This window comes from Anabrus simplex, chromosome 5, assembly GCF_040414725.1.
Source record: "Anabrus simplex isolate iqAnaSimp1 chromosome 5, ASM4041472v1, whole genome shotgun sequence".
Lineage (NCBI taxonomy): Eukaryota > Metazoa > Arthropoda > Insecta > Orthoptera > Tettigoniidae > Anabrus > Anabrus simplex.
In genome coordinates this window covers 429,337,398-429,356,112 of record NC_090269.1, presented here as the reverse complement: position 1 = coordinate 429,356,112, position 18,715 = coordinate 429,337,398, and the positions used below count along the sequence as shown (strand labels likewise).

At 41.1% G+C, this 18,715-nt stretch overlaps 1 protein-coding gene across 1 annotated transcript in view; it reads right to left on the bottom strand.

The window, feature by feature from the left end:
- Tmep (Transmembrane endosomal protein) overlaps nt 1-17,499 on the bottom strand; it is a 209,773-nt gene extending 192,274 nt beyond the window's left edge. Inside the window, exons 1-2 of the mRNA XM_067147831.2 lie at nt 17,271-17,499; nt 16,527-16,736 (exon numbers count right to left, since the gene is read on the bottom strand). Of these exons, the coding sequence (XP_067003932.1) occupies nt 16,527-16,733 (207 nt within the window). The 5' untranslated portion in view covers nt 16,734-16,736; nt 17,271-17,499. The remainder of the gene's footprint in view (nt 1-16,526; nt 16,737-17,270) is intronic.
- Nucleotides 17,500-18,715: the final 1,216 nt, after the last annotated feature.

The following is an 18,715-nucleotide window of genomic DNA, read 5'->3' as shown; positions in this document are numbered from 1 at the left end:
CTCGATCCCGCTAGAACACAGGTATCGTTTGCTTATCACTAGCTGTAGCCCCAGTCAGAATCCGCCTTCGGTCATGTGACTGCTCGAGCTTGCTTCGAACAGGCTCGAACCTCGGCGCGTATCGGGTCGGCTCGATCCCGCTAGAACACAGGTATCGTTTGCTTATCACTAGCTGTAGCTCCAGTCAGAATCCGCCTTCGGTGTTGTGACAGGTCGAGCTTGCTTCGAACAGGCTCGAACCTCGGCGCGTATCGGGTCGGCTCGATCACGCTAGAACACAGGTATGTTTGTCCATCACTAGTTGTAGCCCAAGTCAGAATCCGCCTTCGGTCTTGTGACAGCTCGAGCTTGCTTCGAACAGGCTCGAACCTGGGCGCGTATCGGGTCGGCTCGATCCCGCTAGAACACAGGTATCGTTTGTCCATCACTAGCTGTACCCCGAGTCAGAATCCGCCTTCGGTCATGTGACTGCTCTAGCTTGCTTCGAACAGGCTCGAACCTGGGCGCGTATCGGGTCGGCTAGATCCCGCTAGAACACAGGTATTGTTTGTCCATCACTAGCTGTAGCCCGAGTCAGAACTCGCCTTCGGTCACGTGACTGCTCGAGCTTGCTTCAAACAGGCTCGAACCTGGGCTCGTATCGGGTCGGCTCGATCCCGCTAGAACACAGGTATCGTTTGTCCATCACTAGCTGTACCCCGAGTCAGAATCCGCCTTCGGTCTTGTGACAGCTCGAGCTTGCTTCGAACAGGCTCGAACCTCGGCGCGTATCGGGTCGGCTCGATCCCGCTAGAACACAGGTATCGTTTGCTTATCACTAGCTGTAGCTCGGGTCAGAATCCGCCTTCGGTCATGTGACAGCTCGAGCTTGCTTCGAACAGGCTCGAACCTCGGCGCGTATCGAGTCGGCTCGATCCCGCTAGAACACAGGTATCGTTTGCTTATCACTAGCTGTAGCCCGAGTCAGAATCCGCCTTCGGTCTTGTGACAGCTCGAGCTTGCTTCGAACAGGCTCAAACCTCGGCTCGTATCGGGTCGGCTCGATTCCGCTAGAACACAGGTATCGTTTGTCCATCACCAGCTGTACCCCGAGTCAGAATACGCCTTCGGTCATGTGACAGCTCGAGCTTGCTTCGAACAGGCTCGAACCTCGGCGCGTATCGGGTCGGCTCGATCCTGCTCGAACACGGGTATCGTTCGCCCATCACTAGCTGTAGCCCGAGTCAACTGCGCCTTCGGTCACGTGATGACTGCTCGAGCTTACTTCGAACAGACTCGAACCTCGGCCCATATCGGGTCGGCTCGATCCCCCTAGAACACAGGTATAGTTTGCCTATCACTAGCTGTAGCCCGAGTCAGACTCACCCTTCAGTCATGTGACAGCTCGAGCTTGCTTCGAACAGGCTCGAACCTCGGCTCGCATCGGGTCGGCTCGATCCCGCTAGAACACGGGTATCGTTTGCCTATCACTAGCTGTAGCCCGAGTCAGACTCACCCTTCGGTCATGTGACAGCTCGAGCTTGCTTCGAACAGGCTCGAACCTCGGCTCGTATCGGGTCGGCTCGATCCCGCTACAACACGGGTATCGTTTGCCTATCACTAGCTGTAGTCCGAGTCAGAATCCGCCTTCGGTCATATGACAGCTCGAGCTTGCTCCAAACAGGCTCGAACCTCGGCGCGCATCGGGTCGGCTCGATCCCGCTAGAACACAGGTATCGTTTGTCCATCACTAGCTGTACCCCGAGTCAGAATCCGCCTTCGGTCACGTGACTGCTCGAGCTCGCTTCAAACAGGCTCGAACCTCGGCTCGTATCGGGTCGGCTCGATCCCGCTAGAACACAGGTATCGTTTGTCCATCACTAGCTGTACCCCGAGTCAGAATCCGCCTTCGGTCTTGTGACAGCTCGAGCTGGCTTCGAACCTCGGCCCCTAACGGGTCGGCTCCATCCCGCTTGAACACGGGTATCGTTTGCTTATCACTAGCTGTAGCCCGAGTCAGAACCCGCCTTCGATCACGTGACTGCTCGAACTTCCTTCGAACCTCGGCCCGTAACGGGTCGGCTCCATCCCGCTTGAACACGGGTATCGTTTGCCCATCACACACGTAGAGAGCGGGATCGAGCCGACCCGTTACGGGCCGAGGTTCGAAGGAAGTTCGAGCAGTCACGTGATCGAAGGCGGAGTCTGTCTCGGGCTACAGATAGAACGTGCAAATTAGCAAACAGCATATGAAGTGAAGCACCTTTCACACATGTGTGTGTATAATATTTATAACGAACGTGCGTGATTTCACATATTACTACATTCAGTCATTGACGTATATCTGGTGAGGAATAAAGGTTGGCCATAAAATTAGAAGGCTTAGATTATGATAATATGCAATGAAAATGACGACGGATGTACCCGTAATATTCCCCCCGTATTAACAGAAGTATTTCCTCCCAAGGCAGTACCTGTGTGCCGTGTAACAACTGCACGTTGGACGCAACATTATGATTAACAAACCAAACCAGACCCCATGGCGCAACAGCCCCGACGGGCCATGGCCTACCAAGCGACCGCTGCTCAGCCCGAAGGTCTGCAGATTACGAGGTGTCGTGTGGTCAGCACGACAGATCCTCTCGTCTGTTAATCTTGGCTTTCTAGACCGTGCAAAATTATGAATACGTTAATATTATTCTTACAATGCGATGCTTTGGGCGGCTAAGACAGCTGGCAGCGCCTCAGGCGAGGTTCTCCTTCTGTCCTCAATGTTGGGGGGTTTGAATCCACTCCTTGGGAGAGTATTACCCTTGTTGCTCGTATAGAAGACTTTGAGTAAGAAAGGATTGACATGTCATCAATCGTATACCCAAATACATGTATATTATTATGATGCAGCAATGTTACTGTCTGATTGCGTGAAATATAGGCTATATGAAACTCAAACGTGACTCGCTATTTCAAGCTGTATCATTTACAATAATTCAGGTCAAACGGTTCAGTAGTTTTCGAGCCCATCTGGAACAAATAAAACAAGACATCATCTTATGGTTTTAAAAATCCTGATCCTACCGGGTATCGAACCCGGGTCCCCTGTAACCAAAGGTGAACACGCTTACCATTGAGCCATGCACCCGAGCGAGAAACGTGTCAACAACTGCAGGTAAAATATACATTTTTAGTCTTGTAACCATTTAAATATGTAACTATTGCGACACGTGAATGGTTTCCTTTTTCTGTCTTTATACGGCCCAAACAACACATTTTAGTAGAGAATTGGTTTATTCGGATGGAGGCATGTGTAACGAATCATCGCACAAACATAAATTTTGACTGTCTCCAATATATAGGTATGGGTCGAAATTATATTATGTACAAAATACACGGAAGTAACAGTAGAGAGGACGAACCGGTACTGTCCAGCATAAATACTCTTACATATCCTTCTCAAGTTTGCTGGGTGTTAGTAACAGCAAGGCGCTAGGTTGCGGCGCGCGCAAAAGCTCGAGCAAAGCTCGAACAGGCTCGAGCTCTGACGTCATCTGTTCGAGCAGCTCGAGCCGGGCTCAAGCACATCACTAATTTAATAAATCAAGAAATATTGTTATTCCAGATCCATCTTTAAATGTAAATGTTCCTTTTTTTCTGAACCTTTATTTGTAATATCCATGGAACCTTTTTGGATTGGACTCCATGAATTATATAGTACTAATTGTGCATTTATCATTAAGTTTCCACTGCAATCTCACTCTGCACTTTGCTTTATTTATGAAGTATTGCAATGATTTTTTTTTTTTCCTTTTATCTCTATCCTTTTGTGTAACTACTAATTTCTTGTGATCAATCTAAGACCTGTCAGTTACTATGAATCTGGTCTCCTCTGTGCTTACTGGTATACTATGGATACACAGTGTTCAATTTCTGCATGATAAATCTGGTGTTCCACAAAGGTGATGTGAATTTGCTCTTTGAGGATTGATGGCGGAAAGTGCCTTAGTTGATGAAAATCTGATCATTCTAAGATACGCCATTGGCTTCACCATCAACCCTTTCTATGTACCCAGAGCACACCAGCACAAAATTGTTGCAGCAGCTGCTTGACCATGAAACCCTAGGTAATTCCTGACTGAACGTTGCACAGCATTTTCAAATTCCCTGGGGATTCCTTCTACAGACAACAGTCAGTTTTCTCACATCATCCTCTTTAATGTTTGCTGGTCTCTGGGTGTCATAATATGTAGCCGACCAGTTCTCTGTTAAGTTGTGGCTGTACCTTCACATTTTCACTTAACAATTACATCAGTAACAGTCAATTTGCGTACCTTCATAAGGTCAGAAACGTCCCTTACAGATTACTCCATGTTAATAGTCACCTGACTCATCCATGTTACTGTTCCGTAGTTGAACTGAGCAACACAAACCTCCCTACCATCCTGTTATACAAGTACAATATGTCATTTGTTGTTGTTTACTAGTGTTTACTTTGCTCAGATAGTGTATTTATATATCATTTATATACCTGCAAAGGTTACATAAAATTTCACAGATGGAACGAAATAACATTCAAAAAATTTGTTCTACTTTTGATACTATATGAAAAGAAAAAAAAATCTGCATTTACATAATAAGGTAACTTTCTTCAGCTTATCCCAGCTAGTTTCTAAGGTTGCTGGAATCATACTGACACATTTAGGTTTTGGACAGAGGTTTAAAGCCAGATCATTCACCACGCCACATGATATTTCAACAGTGTCAATGGAAAGCCATGCTATGCTACTGTGCCCCTCACGCATTTTCAGTAATCACTTTCTCCATGTTAATAGACATTAATGTACAACGTTCAATTCCGAACTGTGGAGACATCTACTGGCTTACTGAACTGATCAAATGTTGGCGTTAATATTCCCTCAAAGTTTCCGATAAATAAACCTCTATCCATTTACAGTGGAGCCTCCGTGGCTCAGGCGGCAGCCCACCGACCTCTCACCGCTGGGTTCCAGTGGATCAAATACCGGTCACTCATGCGAGATTTGTGCTGGAAAAAGCGGAGGTGGAAGAGGTTTTTCTCCGGGTACTCTGGTTTTTGCAGTCATATTTAATTCCAGCAACACTATCCAATATCATTTCATCTGTCATTCATTAATAATTGCCCCAGAGGAGTGTGACAGGCTTCGGCAGCTGGCACAATTCCTGTCCTCGCCGCTTCATTCCGTGCCTGACCCAGTTGAATGACTGGAAACAGGCTGTGGATTTTCATTTCCATCTACAGTCTTAGCCCTAACACACACTAGTGGTTTCCTATCAGCGCGGTCATTCAGCGGCAATGGTCAGTCTACAGCTGTTGGCATTTGAGCACACACAAGCAGAGAGAAAGTCAATCATCATCTTTATTATTCAACGAGTTATATGCTCAGCATACAGGGACTTTAGGAGTAAATTTTCACATGTTCACACACAAGAAAAAGCTTTAATATGAAATGTGCATTACTGTTATTCATTCAAAACAATGTTAAAATTTGAATCAAGGTTCCACCTATTCAATACAAAATATATGTAAATATTAGTTTACACCATATTATTATTTATGGTACGAGTTTCAACACGTAAGAGTGTCATCTTCAGCCTAAAATTGCAAAATGAGCAAGTAACATATTATGTTGCAATTAACAATGTAGGCTACATACAAGATGATACAAAATATATATATAAGAACAATTTCATACTTAAAAATGAGGGGTAAGTAAAATATATGGTGATGTTTTAAGTTCACGAATAAGCGATCGATCTTTTCTGCTTTGCACAATACTCTCTCGCGCTGCATGCCACCACCATATCAGACCCCTGCCCCGCCTTAAACACTGCCCTTTTACCCCCCAACCCTCTCCTTCCCCTTCTCATATACCTGACTTATCTATGCCCACACGCTCAGTCCGCATCTCCTCTCCCTATAACAAATAAAGCATGATGAACAAGGTGAGTCCCATATTTCTTTACACACAGCCACAAATTTGTCTTGCCCTATCAAAGTAATGTACTCATCTAACTAGCCTTCTTTCTTCGCTTTAGGCTTCACTATCCACATTAAACTGAGATAACCTGAGCCCAACTAAAACCACATTTGATCCCCCAATTATTACGTGCCGGTTATAAACAACCACTAGAATACCTTAATCACATAGACAACTGTCCAATGGCCATACCATGTTGAACACACCGGTTCTCGACGGATCACCGCAGTTAAGCAACATAGACAACTGGACTTTGATCTATACCTCTATCGACATCAACAGAGAAGAGGACTTTAATCTTAGTTCAACATCTTCCATGGCCTGCCCGAACTCTGTTCAAAGTGATCCACTGCCTGCGCGGTAAATGAAATCCACTAGCAATTTCTGCATCATAAAACATGTTGTGAAGGGATAAATTTGATATTATTCTCCGTAATATGAAGTCAAATGCAGGTAAACTTTTGAATCACCGTGTAACTGACTTAGGGTTTTAAAAGTTGAGTAATGGCAGTGGTGTGTGACATTGTTGACTTTGTAGCAGCAAGACAATGTTTCTGTCAACAGTACACTAAGAAAGAGCTCTGAGCTCACCCTCAACCTACGATGTAACTATGGTATATATTTACAACAATTATTGGCAAAGATTTTATGTTTTACTGTTGATTCTTGAAACTTTAGTGGTGAACGATGGCTCAAGATGAGAAGATTAGAGGCTGTCTGAAGAGACGGATGATGTTCCTGCGCATATATGCCAAGGGAATATTGATGAATCAGAGGATTCATACACAGAACATCATGTGTATAGTTCTTTATTGAAATTTATTGGAATACAGATGATGTCCGATATTACTGATGAGTATTTCAACAACGAGTCTGCTACTGAGTAACTAATGAGTAGTTTAAGTAGAGGACTCAATATAAATCATCACGGGAATAAAACGTCTCTGTGAATGTTGTCTCTTCTATATTAGATATTATCACAGCTTGATTGTACTGTTTGTACCAATATCCTTTAGTGACATTTCTGTTGAAATATATTAACAGGACATTGGTTCCATTACTGTTTTCCTTATCTCTGTTTATTTCGACCAAAACTGTTTAGTAATGAACATGTTTAAGATTCCAGTTGTGCCAAACTTTCAGTGTTACATATGTATGTTAAACTATTTTCAATAAAGTCTCAACAATGGATTATATATATTAAACTTATGAAAAACAAAAAACAATAACATTATAATAATAAATTCAATAAGGTCACAAAAACGCAAATACCCAAGAGTGAGAACGGCGCTATTGAGAAAAATGGCTTGACCTTCCTGGAGAAAATATGGATTCACACTATATTAAGCCAAAGGACAGTTTCATAAACTATACAAACAATTGTGTATTATATATAGATAGTGTGTGGCCTGCGAAGATGCCTAGTGCAGGTCTTTCAAGTCGACACCGTATAGGAACCTACCATGTCTGTGATGAGGCCCTATCTATGATGAATTCTAATGATATTTACTTAGCGTATGGAATCAAATGTACATATATACAATTGAATATATTACAATAACAAGATAACAATTTCATATCAGGATGTCCAACCCTTCCATCTACTCTAACACTGCCTCTGATGGAATCAAGAAATCAGCCCAGCTACCCAAGTAAGCACGTAGCTTGCAGCTGCCGACAATGTGGGCAACTGTTTGCCGTGGAGCACCACAGTCTCATTCTAATGATGTTATGCGGTTCCACTTGTAGAGTGAGTTCCTGCATCTTCCATGGCCTGTCCGAACTCTGTTCAAAGTGATCCACTGCCTGCGCGGTAAATGAAATCCACTAGCAATTTCTGCATCATAAAACATGTTGTGAAGGGATAAATTTGTTGAAGATTTGTTGAACATGGTCACAGTAACGTAGGTCACATATATACCAAACACAGGCGTCTTGCACGTGTTGTAGTTTGTCGTTTCGAGTAGCAGTCAAGCCGTTGTACACGGCGTCACAGTAGTCGAAATGAGGTAATAGTGCAAACGAAGCGTTCTTTTAATACACGAAAATATGTTGCGGAATCTTCTAAGTGAGTTAAGCATCGCAAATACTTCCCTGGAGATGCTGGTAACCTGTTGTTTCCAAGAAAGATGTTCATCTATAATAACACCGAGATCTTTGACAGATTCACTGAAATCAATGGGTGAATTTTGTAGGTAGAGTTTTTGTAAAGTGAAGTTGCTTATGGTTTTTGAAAAAAGCTGAGGATGTGAAATTATTATAGCTTAAGATTTTACGTTATTTAGTCTAAGTCCATGCATGTCAGTCCAGTTACAGATTTCTTGTAAGTCTCTACTGAAATATCATATATCATTGATATAGACAGAAAATAGAAGTGGTCCTAGGACAGACCCCTGTGGAATACCAACCTCTACAGATCGCCAGGATGAATATTCATTACTGTTATTTCTTACACACTGCAGACGAACACGGGGTATGAATCCATCCACTGAAGACTGTTTGTCGAGAACTAGAGTTTAAATAGTTTAGAAAGTAGTACATCTATGTCAACTGAGTCAAAAGCTTTAGAGAAGTCAAGAAGAGCTAGGATGGTAACTTGTCTTTTGTCCATCGCATTGCGAATGTCGTCTGTAACCTTAAGTAGTGCTGTACTAGTGCTGTGGTTACGTCGAAAACCAGACTGGTGTTCGTCAAGAATATTGTGTATTTGCAAGTAGTTGGAGACTTGTTGGTGTACAATGAATTCTAGGGCTTTTGAAAGGACCGACAGTATGCTCACAGGTCTGTAGTCAGTTACGTCTTCAGGCGGTGATTTTTTAGCGAGTGGGACGACAACGGCAGCTTTCCATAAGGAGGGACACGTGCCAGTCATTAGTGAATGGTTAAATATGTGAGTTATAGTAGGTAAAATTATATCAATTATTGTCTTAATTTCTATTTCTATGTTGTCTATCCCTTTGGACTTCGATTTTATTCTAAATATGGCTTGTTTAACTTGCGAGGGTGTCACATGTGAAAAGTAGAATTTTTCTCTGTCAGGTGCAGGGGAGTTGTAATTGCTGTATAGTGTTCTATGTTTCCTTTCTCTGTCAATGGTATGTCCGGGAGTGGTAAAATATGTATTGAGGGAGTCCAGGGAAATGTCAATAGGATGATCGTCTCTTTGTTTACCTATTCCCATGTGTCTTAGTTCTTTCCAAGCCATAGCAGGTCTAGTATTTTGTTTTAGCAGGGTATGTGCATGTCTAATTCTAGCGTTGCGTACTGCCTGCGATGTTTTATTTCGTAGCAGTTTAAACGCGTCAAAATTGTCTTGTGTTGGTTGTCGCTTAAACTTTCTATGTGCGGCATCTCGTCTTGCCATTAACTCCTTTAGCTCTAAGTTTAGCCACGGTGCTGGGGCTTGCGTTACCCGTACTGTTTTCAGCAGGGCGTGTCAATCATAGAGCGCTGTCAGATATTCGTTAAATATGTTTACTTTAATGTCAATGTCGTCAACTGTCAGTATATTGTGCCATGGAACATCTAGTGCGTCTTCAGTGAACTTACTGTAGTCAATTTTAGAGAGATCTCTGAATGTAATAGTCCTTGGTTTTGTCTTTCAGGTCTTTAAGGATTAGGATATGTGTATTAGGTCACGAGCTGAAATTCCTGGTACAGATGTCTGTCCGTGTTGTAGTACTTTGTCTGTATTCTTGACAATCATTAAGTCGATTGTTGTGTGTGACGTGGTGGTGTGGTGAGTAGGGAGTGTTTGCAAAATGCTCATATCGCAAGATGTAGTCATGCTTATAAGCTGCCGACCCTCGGCATTGTTGTTTCCGGTGTCTGTGTTAAAGTCGCCCATGACAATTACATGTTCATATTGCGGAAGTACACGTAACAATGCGTTCTCTACATCCTCCACACATTTCTGATGGGCTACAATTATTTCCAAGAGCAGGAACTTGGGTCGTCTATTGTATTCGTTATCTGAACACGCAATTATCCTAGGCTTTAAACTGGTTTTGACTATCGCTGCTACACCTCCTCCCCTCTTTCCAGCTCTGTCGTTCCGAAGTAAACAGTAGCCAGGTATGTTGAAAGTCTTCGAAGGGATCAGATCATGAAGCCAGGTTTCAGTGAGAAGGCAAACATCAAATACATCCGGGACAAGTTCTTTAAGTTTGTGGAAATGGGCAGACAATGAATGTACATTTAGATGAGCTATAGCTTTACGCCTTCTTCGTCAAATACTCCCCTCATGCTCACCTCCCTACTTGTACAGTCAATTTCATCATCTCTCATCCAATCACAATTTTGGAACACGGTCAAAATCTGATGCACTCTTATCTATTCCACCTCACCGCACCACACGATACACAAACTAATTTGTTATTTCTTCGGCACGACAATGGAATGCACTACCAGTCTCTGTCAGAGGAGCCTAACCTGCTAGTTTTAGGCAACTTTGTCACCGCTACCTACTAAGTAATGTTATGGAAATACTGTAGATTTAGCCTTCCTCAAACTATAGACTTTATATAATCCCAATGTTATTACCAAGGATAATAGAATTTAGCTAATCATGTCATAATTTTGTAAATAATCATCTTCATCATCATTCTCGTATTTTTATTTTTTATCATAATATTGTATTGTTAAGTAGTTGCAAGATGTTTCAATTGTAAGTGTATTTATTTCTATTTTGCACATATAGATACTGTATTTTTTGGTTAGATGGGGAGAGGGCCTAATGGCCTTAATCTTGCCAGACAAAATAAATCCATTCTATTGTATTTCCAGCAGTCATTCCCAAACTTTCACAGCGTTAAGTTGTTGTAAGCCATGTCAGCAGCATCACGCAAAGGTGGATGGTGTGACCAACTCGGGACTCCTTGGAACGAAGAACAATTTAGCCATGGAGCCAAACGAGATTTGTGTTAATATCTAGTTATTGCAGTCATTTAAAATTTCTATTTCAGGCTGTACTGCTGGCCTTTTCCTACAGACAATATTACACTGCCAAAATATTCACCCAGCATTAGATGCTAATACTCTTCTGTACTAGTCACTCTTGTGTGTGGTCGCAAGTCATAACATGTGTTTCATGTGACACTGCAGCCATTGCTGTCCTTACAAAATGGAACACGTTCTGTTTTTAAAACTACCGTAGGAAATTATTCCTTTGCATGTTCATGTCAACTTAACATAATGCATTACATAAAAGAGGTTGAAAACCACGGCAGTTAAACGGATAGAAAGACACCTGTGGCCGCTGGGCCTTAATCCAAAGTTGCTTGCCAACCCAGAAGTAGCTGAGTAAGTCTAAATAAACATGCTGAATTCATTTTGGAACCCTAAAATTACAATGAACATTATTGTAAAGTATACTAGTTGGATAAAGTTTTAGTGCATTGTTTATATCAATTTACAACTTCACAATACTATCCCAAACAAAAAGTACTATAAACTTAACACAATAATCACTAATTTTCAGAAATTTTTCATGTCCTTTAATTGCAAAATAATAGCCAATCATTCTTTTCCCAGAGGTTTTTGGCAATGATGAGAGAGGACTGGGAAGGTAGTAGTGGCTGTGGCACTACATTTCAGGCACTAAATAACATTACAATAAATTAATTTCATTTCTGTTCCATACTGAATAAATTCTTACAACAAAAATTTCCTTGTAGAAATTCTTTTCTTTTAAAAAACTAAATAACACAACATGAAAATCATCATCACCTTTAGTTCCTTTACACTTTACTAGTGGGGACAGATTTTTAGAAAGGAAAATATCATGCAAAAATGATGTGAAACAATACAGAGGAGATATCTGTCTTTTATGAGTGCTAGGGACCAACCAACTTCAAAAAGTATTCTTACTTCAGTGTTCTCCCTAGGACATTTTTAATGGGCCCTGCCTTTTTTACAGATCGCCCGACTAATATAACCTACACATTATGTGCTAGTTACATAATATTAATACATGTTTAAGTCATTGGGTGCTCCAAATTAACATGTAAATACTGTACTGTAAAACTGTTAACTTAAATTATAAATAATTATTGCCAGTATAATCGCATCAATTACATCAGAGATCAAAAGTTTAGCTTGACCACCACATAGTGTCATGCACAAGCGGGGTCTGGATTAGCGTTGAATCGCATGCAAGCCTTCTATTCCGCACGACGTTATAAACCCGTATGGAAGTCCACATGTCCACAGCAACCGAATGGTAGGCCTAAGCCTGCTGTTATATGATTTGGAACGAGCAATAGAACACTAGAAGTTAAAAATATTCTGTTATGTCTTGTTCGTGATAACGCTAAGATAGTTCAAAGTTTACTTGTCTGATATTATTGTTAAGGTCCTGAGGGGAATTAATTGAATTTTTTAATACTGAAGTTTTACATACTATTTCCCACCTAGTACTCATTCCTGCCACCCGGCTGACAAAAATTTCTGAGGAGCACACTGTACTTATGTAGAAAAATTAAAACAGAGAGTATCTCAATCTGTATTCCTATTGGCTGCAAAGCAGTTTGCTATTGTCCCCCAACAGAGCTCGCATCGTGTGTGCCCAGAGCTGCCACATTCTATGAAGTTTGAAGGTAACGTGTGATAGCGTGTTGGATACAACTACAGAATCTGCAAGGTTAATAGTTGTTACATTTGCTTTAAGTTGCACCGACACGGATAGGTCTTATGGCTACGATGGGACAGGAAAGGCCTAGGAGTGGGAAGGAAGCTGTCATGGCCTTAATTAAAATACAGCCACCAGTATTTTTTCTGGTGTGAAAATGGGAAACCACGGACCTTCCAGGCTGCCGACAGCAGGCTTCGAACCTACTATCTCCCAGATGCAAGCTCACAGCTGCGTGCCTCTAACCTCATGGTCAACTCACCCGGCGCGATGTTAATATATTAGGTACCCACGGAGCAAAGTTAATCAATTTCTTAGGTTAATTAAGTGACTGAATCATGGAGTTTGTGGCAGATATCTGGAAGTTAAAGTCTGAGAAAGTAAATTAATTTTTGTGGACTAGAAATGAGGCTGCAAGTTGAACCACTCTGAAAAGAAGAGTGCATTTCTGGAGGAGAATTATTTTTTTTCAGAATTTTCTTTAAGTCACACCAACACAGATAGGTCTTATGGTGAAGATGGGGTAGGAAAGGACTAGGAGTGAGAAGGAAGCGGCCGTGGCCTTAATTAACGTGCAGCCCCAGCATTTGCCTGATGTGAAAATAGGAAACCACGGTAAAACATCTTCAGGGCTATCAACAGTGGGGTTTGAACTCACTATCTCCCAAATGTAAGCTAACAGCTGCGTGACCCTAACCGTACAGCCATTAATGAAAATGTACACATTTATGCAATAATGTACAATGGCAGCAGAAAGGACCCTTACTTCAGACAAACAATCCTTTTTGGAGAACGAGAGAACCTACTCAGCAATTCTGCAGTGTTGAAGCACACTATCCTGATGACATTGGTAAGTAAACATGCTCGTCGCTGGCTGAGAAGAAATATACACCGCAAAAAAGAAGATTGAAATGTCAAGGATGCTGTGCAATCATTAAATTACAAAATGTTGCAATTACTAAGTAACAAAATGCTGTTTATTGTATCAGACACACAGCCTAGAAATATAGACTTTTACAAACTGAAATGTTTTTCTTCCAATATCTAACACAAATAAACAGTAATAATGAAAAGTTTACAGGTCTTTTTTGTTCTTTTTTAGTGAAGGTTGACCCTTCTTCACACTGCCTTGTACTGTGTATGGCCTTCTGTGGCACTGTTCAAGTCTGTGGCATGCTTGCGAGCAGCACATCGTCATCTTGGAGGAGGTCCCATTGGATCTAGGCAACTCTAATGATGCCTCGGAAGGTCTGTGGAAGTAGTGGACAATCAACCTGTCCTGTGCGTGCCCAATGCGATTCACGTATGGTGGATTCGCTGGTAAAATCATTTGGTTGGTACTTGCCTCTCTCATGGAGTTCCTCACCGATGCACCTCAATGAGGGCGAGCAGTGTCATTGACGAAAATAAGTTCTGCACCATATTCATCTGTACAGAGTTTTACAAATGGTACAAGAATTTCATCGGTATACCGCTGAGCAGTTAATATCGCCTGACTGGTATCAAAGATGTATAATGACTATGCACAATCTCAGACAAAAACGTTACATAAGCACCTCCAAATGCCTGCATCTCTTGAACAAGCTAGTACTTTCCACCGTGTCCTTTACGTCTCCACACCTTTTGACGTTGTGTATCTGGCATAAGTGATATCCACGTTTCATCTGCAAACATGACATTACGCTATTCATCAAACCCCCAATTAAGATGTTGGATGGGCCACCTTCTCTTTAACACGACAATTCTCTAGTGGAACTCGTCGAAATGATCTTAATCAGGCACTATGAAGCCGAATGCATACAGTGTGTGCATGCACACGGACACCGGTTGCCCTCAAGAAAACATCTTATAATTGTTGAGCAGTCGAAGTTGTTCTCCTCTGCGCTATTAAGTGGCGTTGTCACCCTCTGTCCATCAACAACTTTTATGGTTTCATGGTACATTTTTCACGTTTTTGGCACTGCACTTTGATGCGTGAGATCTGCTTGTGAATGTCCACACTGAATCAATGCCACACAATTCCAACTTGGTCAAAATCATTAATACACATTCCACAAGAAATGTAAACACTAATTGAAGCCTGTACTGCACTCTATCAGTCTTCACCTAAATAGCAGAGTTCACCCCAGGCTCCACACAGACTGCAGACAGCAACATCTGCTGTATTATAAACAAGCAATTAAATTACTGGTGTGTATAGGCCTACAGTAATCTTTACAATTTACAACAGGGCTACACATGCCCTACCACATAATGTGCCTAATCTGACAGTAATGCAAACTTTTTTCCCCCCCTTTTTTTTAGGTGCAGCCTAAGCTTGATTACAGAAACATTAAAAACATACACAGTACAGTCTTACAATGAGGGCCCACATTACTTTGTGTGATGAAATATATGAATGTTACCTAAAAATGTTTGTACAGGAGAGAAGTGTTCATTGCCAAACCTAAAATTCTACCATCCTGCCTCAGAAGAAAATTATCTTTATTACCAGAAATCTTACACCATTACCCACAACCCTTCGCTCAACAGTCATTACCATGGGATGCATTTTATGACCCCATAATTCAACGCAGTTATAATATAATAGCCGACTTCACCTCACAAACAGATCCCAACACGAGAGTTATAACCTCAAATATGTTTTATTCGCCACCAATATGGACCAAGGCTGACACAAAAGCCCCCTCTATGCAGGCTTGGTGCTAGACACCCCTGACCTGTTAGGCCAATGTTTTCTTTGTCACTAGCAAGGACGTGAGCGAACCAATAATAAAAAGCTGTATACGTTTCCTTCAGCAGTTGGTAGCACCTATCGAAGCTCCTATCAGCACTATCGTGAAGTGACAACAGAAGAGCATCACCCTGAATTGAATTTTTAACCCTCATGAAGTACGGTAACTACAAAAGAGCATATGTCTACACCAAGCCTCATTCTCTAATTTCTGGTGCCCCCGTCCTAGGATTGTACTGCCTTCATTAAGTTACAGCCACTACATCTGCCTGATGTGAAAGTAAGAAACCATGGAAAACCATCTTTACAGCTTCCAACAGTGGAGTTCAAACCCAATATCCCCTGAATGCAAGCTAACAGATATTTGACCCAAACCGCAAACTCAACTCGCTGGATCTTATATTATCAAGCAAATCTGAGTATCTTGGTGTACACATGTTTGACAGGTAACATCATTACGGTACAATACAAAAATATATTTAGTTGCATTAAAAATGATTATACCAACTCACTAGAAAGGACACTTCTTTTTACAATTGGCTTTATGTTGCACAGACACAGATAGGTCTTATGGCGATGATGGGATAGGAAAGGAGTTGGAAGGAAGCGGCTGTAATCTTCATTTAGGTACAACTCGAGCATTTGCCTGGTGTGAAAATGGGAAACCACGGAAAGCTATCTTCGGGGCTGCTAACAGTCAGAGTTAGAACCCACTTTCTATCTCCTGAATGTAAGCTTACACTTGCATGCCCTAATCGCACAGAGAGGATACTCACTCACAGTACTTCATGGCAAGAAGCAATAGGCCTAGCCTAATTTTCATACAGCAGGCGATCTAGGTATGCGAGCTTTCTCTGGATTTACAAATTTCTCAAAAAGATAATGTTATTCACCAAAAATATGTTAAACAGTTTTCCCACGTTTATTCTGCAATCAGTTTCTATAACATGGCAAAAACATCATTTAAACAAATCCCATACCACAAGACATTCACAGCTAATGAAACCTAAAGTTACAGAAACAATTGCTATAAAGATTCATTGAGGCTAATGTAAAAATTCAATGCAGACCTATCTACTGGAAGTAATTTTACAGTTCTGCATAATAAATAAATGGTTATTCCTTTTACCTGGACAATGAAACACTAAGTGGTGTAATGAGAAATAAAACAAACCTGTTGGCAGGTCAAGAAGAGGGCAACCCAAACAAATGCTCCAGCTATGCCTTGCGCAGTTTTCGTTTGTAAAAATATTTGAACAACTTCAGCTGGTGGTGACTGGGTTGATGTAGACTCAGGAATGTTACCACTTGAATTAGGTACAGATGCTGGCAATGCTGATGCCGCAGTGTCACTGACACTGCTAACCGTAGTGCTCATCATAAACTGAAATATAAAAAGTTGTCTCACATCAAATCAACTACAAAAACACAAAGGATAACAGAATATAACACACACAAAAAAAAGGTTAGGTCTGTACACAATTCTAGTTCCCAGTCAAAAAGGACATCCCTATGATATTAATACCCCAGAAATCTAACAATTTTAAGTCCTAACATGCTACCTGTATTTCCTAGATTCACTAAATTTTTATTACACATCTAGGCAGTATGCATTAATTTAATAAACTGCCTCGCGTCCGATACAATTACAAATGTGTGTAAATATACGCAGAGGATGTTGCAAACACCTTTTACGCAAACACACAGCAGAACATCCTCCAAACAGGTCTCGCGAAACATCTGTTGTAGTAACATTTGTATATAGGCCACAAGTATTCCCAACGGTAATAACGTTGCAAATAAATGTATCTGCATCGTGACAATTATATGATTCTCACTAATTACAGTAGAAATCAAGTTGTTCAGTGTAACTGTATAAAAATGAAGAATCCCGTAAGTTCCTTCCGTGTTGACTCACCTTCTGTCAAAATTGTTTTTCTATCAAATCACGAAAATTCACAACACACGAATCGAGATCACGTCACACTACCACATTCAACCATGTGGCATTCAGCCACAATCTATATAAATGCGTTAACATTTAACATTATGCACCAGTTTCAGAATGAACGACAAACACAACACAAATACACCACTTACATACAAGGATCACAACTCACTGCTAACTGCTGTTAACTGAATGTCAAGTGTCACTTTTTTTTTTTTTTTTTTTTTTAATCTGTATTGCGCACGACTATTTAAGTCAAAGGAGCAACTGTGATACTTATAAATAAAAATGTTGATTGATAGAGACGTAAACAATTACATAATAATCATACATACACGCATTTCCATACAGTTTAATTACACTTTAAATATATCATCTTGTTTTATAAGTAGTATTGGAAGACAGAGGAAACTGTAAATCAGGGTCACCAACATAACCAATATGCAGCCAAAAGAAATGATTTTATCTTAACGCTGTCTTCCTCAGTCGAGATCATCTAGTCCACACTAAAATGCACATTTGTAATCATATTCAGCCTAAATTTGCTTCCTGAGGGCACGAACGTAGCCAGGGATTTTTTAAGAGGAGCCAAACGCAACACGATTACAAACTCAAATATTCGTATTTATTAGGTCAAACACCAGACGAGTTGGCTGAGCGGTTAGGAGCGCGCAGCTGTGAGCTCGCATCCGGCAACCCTGAAGACGGTTTACCGTGGTTTCCCATTTTCACACCAGGAAAATGCTGAGGCTGTGCCTTAATTAAGGCCTTCTCTGTCCCATTGTCGCCATAAAGCGACGTAAAGAAAAAAAAAAAAAAAAAAAAGGTCAAACTTTACAGTAGGCCCTCTTCTATATCCATGTTTCAGTCTCCCTGCAAAATGGGGTTTAAACAGGAGTGACAAATCGGGGCGAATTTTTAGAAAAATTATATCTACAGTTTATCTCAGAAACGTAAAATGTTACAGACGTAAAAATTGGTATTTGGAATCTCCTGTAAAAGTAAAGTAACATATGTGATTTGTTTTTGGAAACTCCACTTAAGGGGAACTAAAAAGGGGGTGCAATTTTAAAATGACCATTTCCACAGTATATCTCAAAAACTTGACATGTTACCGAAGTGGAATATAGTATTTTTATCTCTATTGAAAATAAAGAAACATGTACTTTTTTGTTTTCTAAAAAACCACTTGGGGTGGAGGGGTGAAAGTGACTGAAAATGGGGTTGAATTCTATTAATTAGCATACTGATATCTCAAAAGCTGAAGATGTTACAGACGTGAAATTTGGTATTTGGAACTTCCGTTAAAAATAAAGGAATGCGTATTTTTTTTGTTTTCGGAAATTCACCTAAAGGGAGGAGGGAAATTGAAAAAATTAATTGAATTATTTGTATGAGGATACTATTATCTCAAA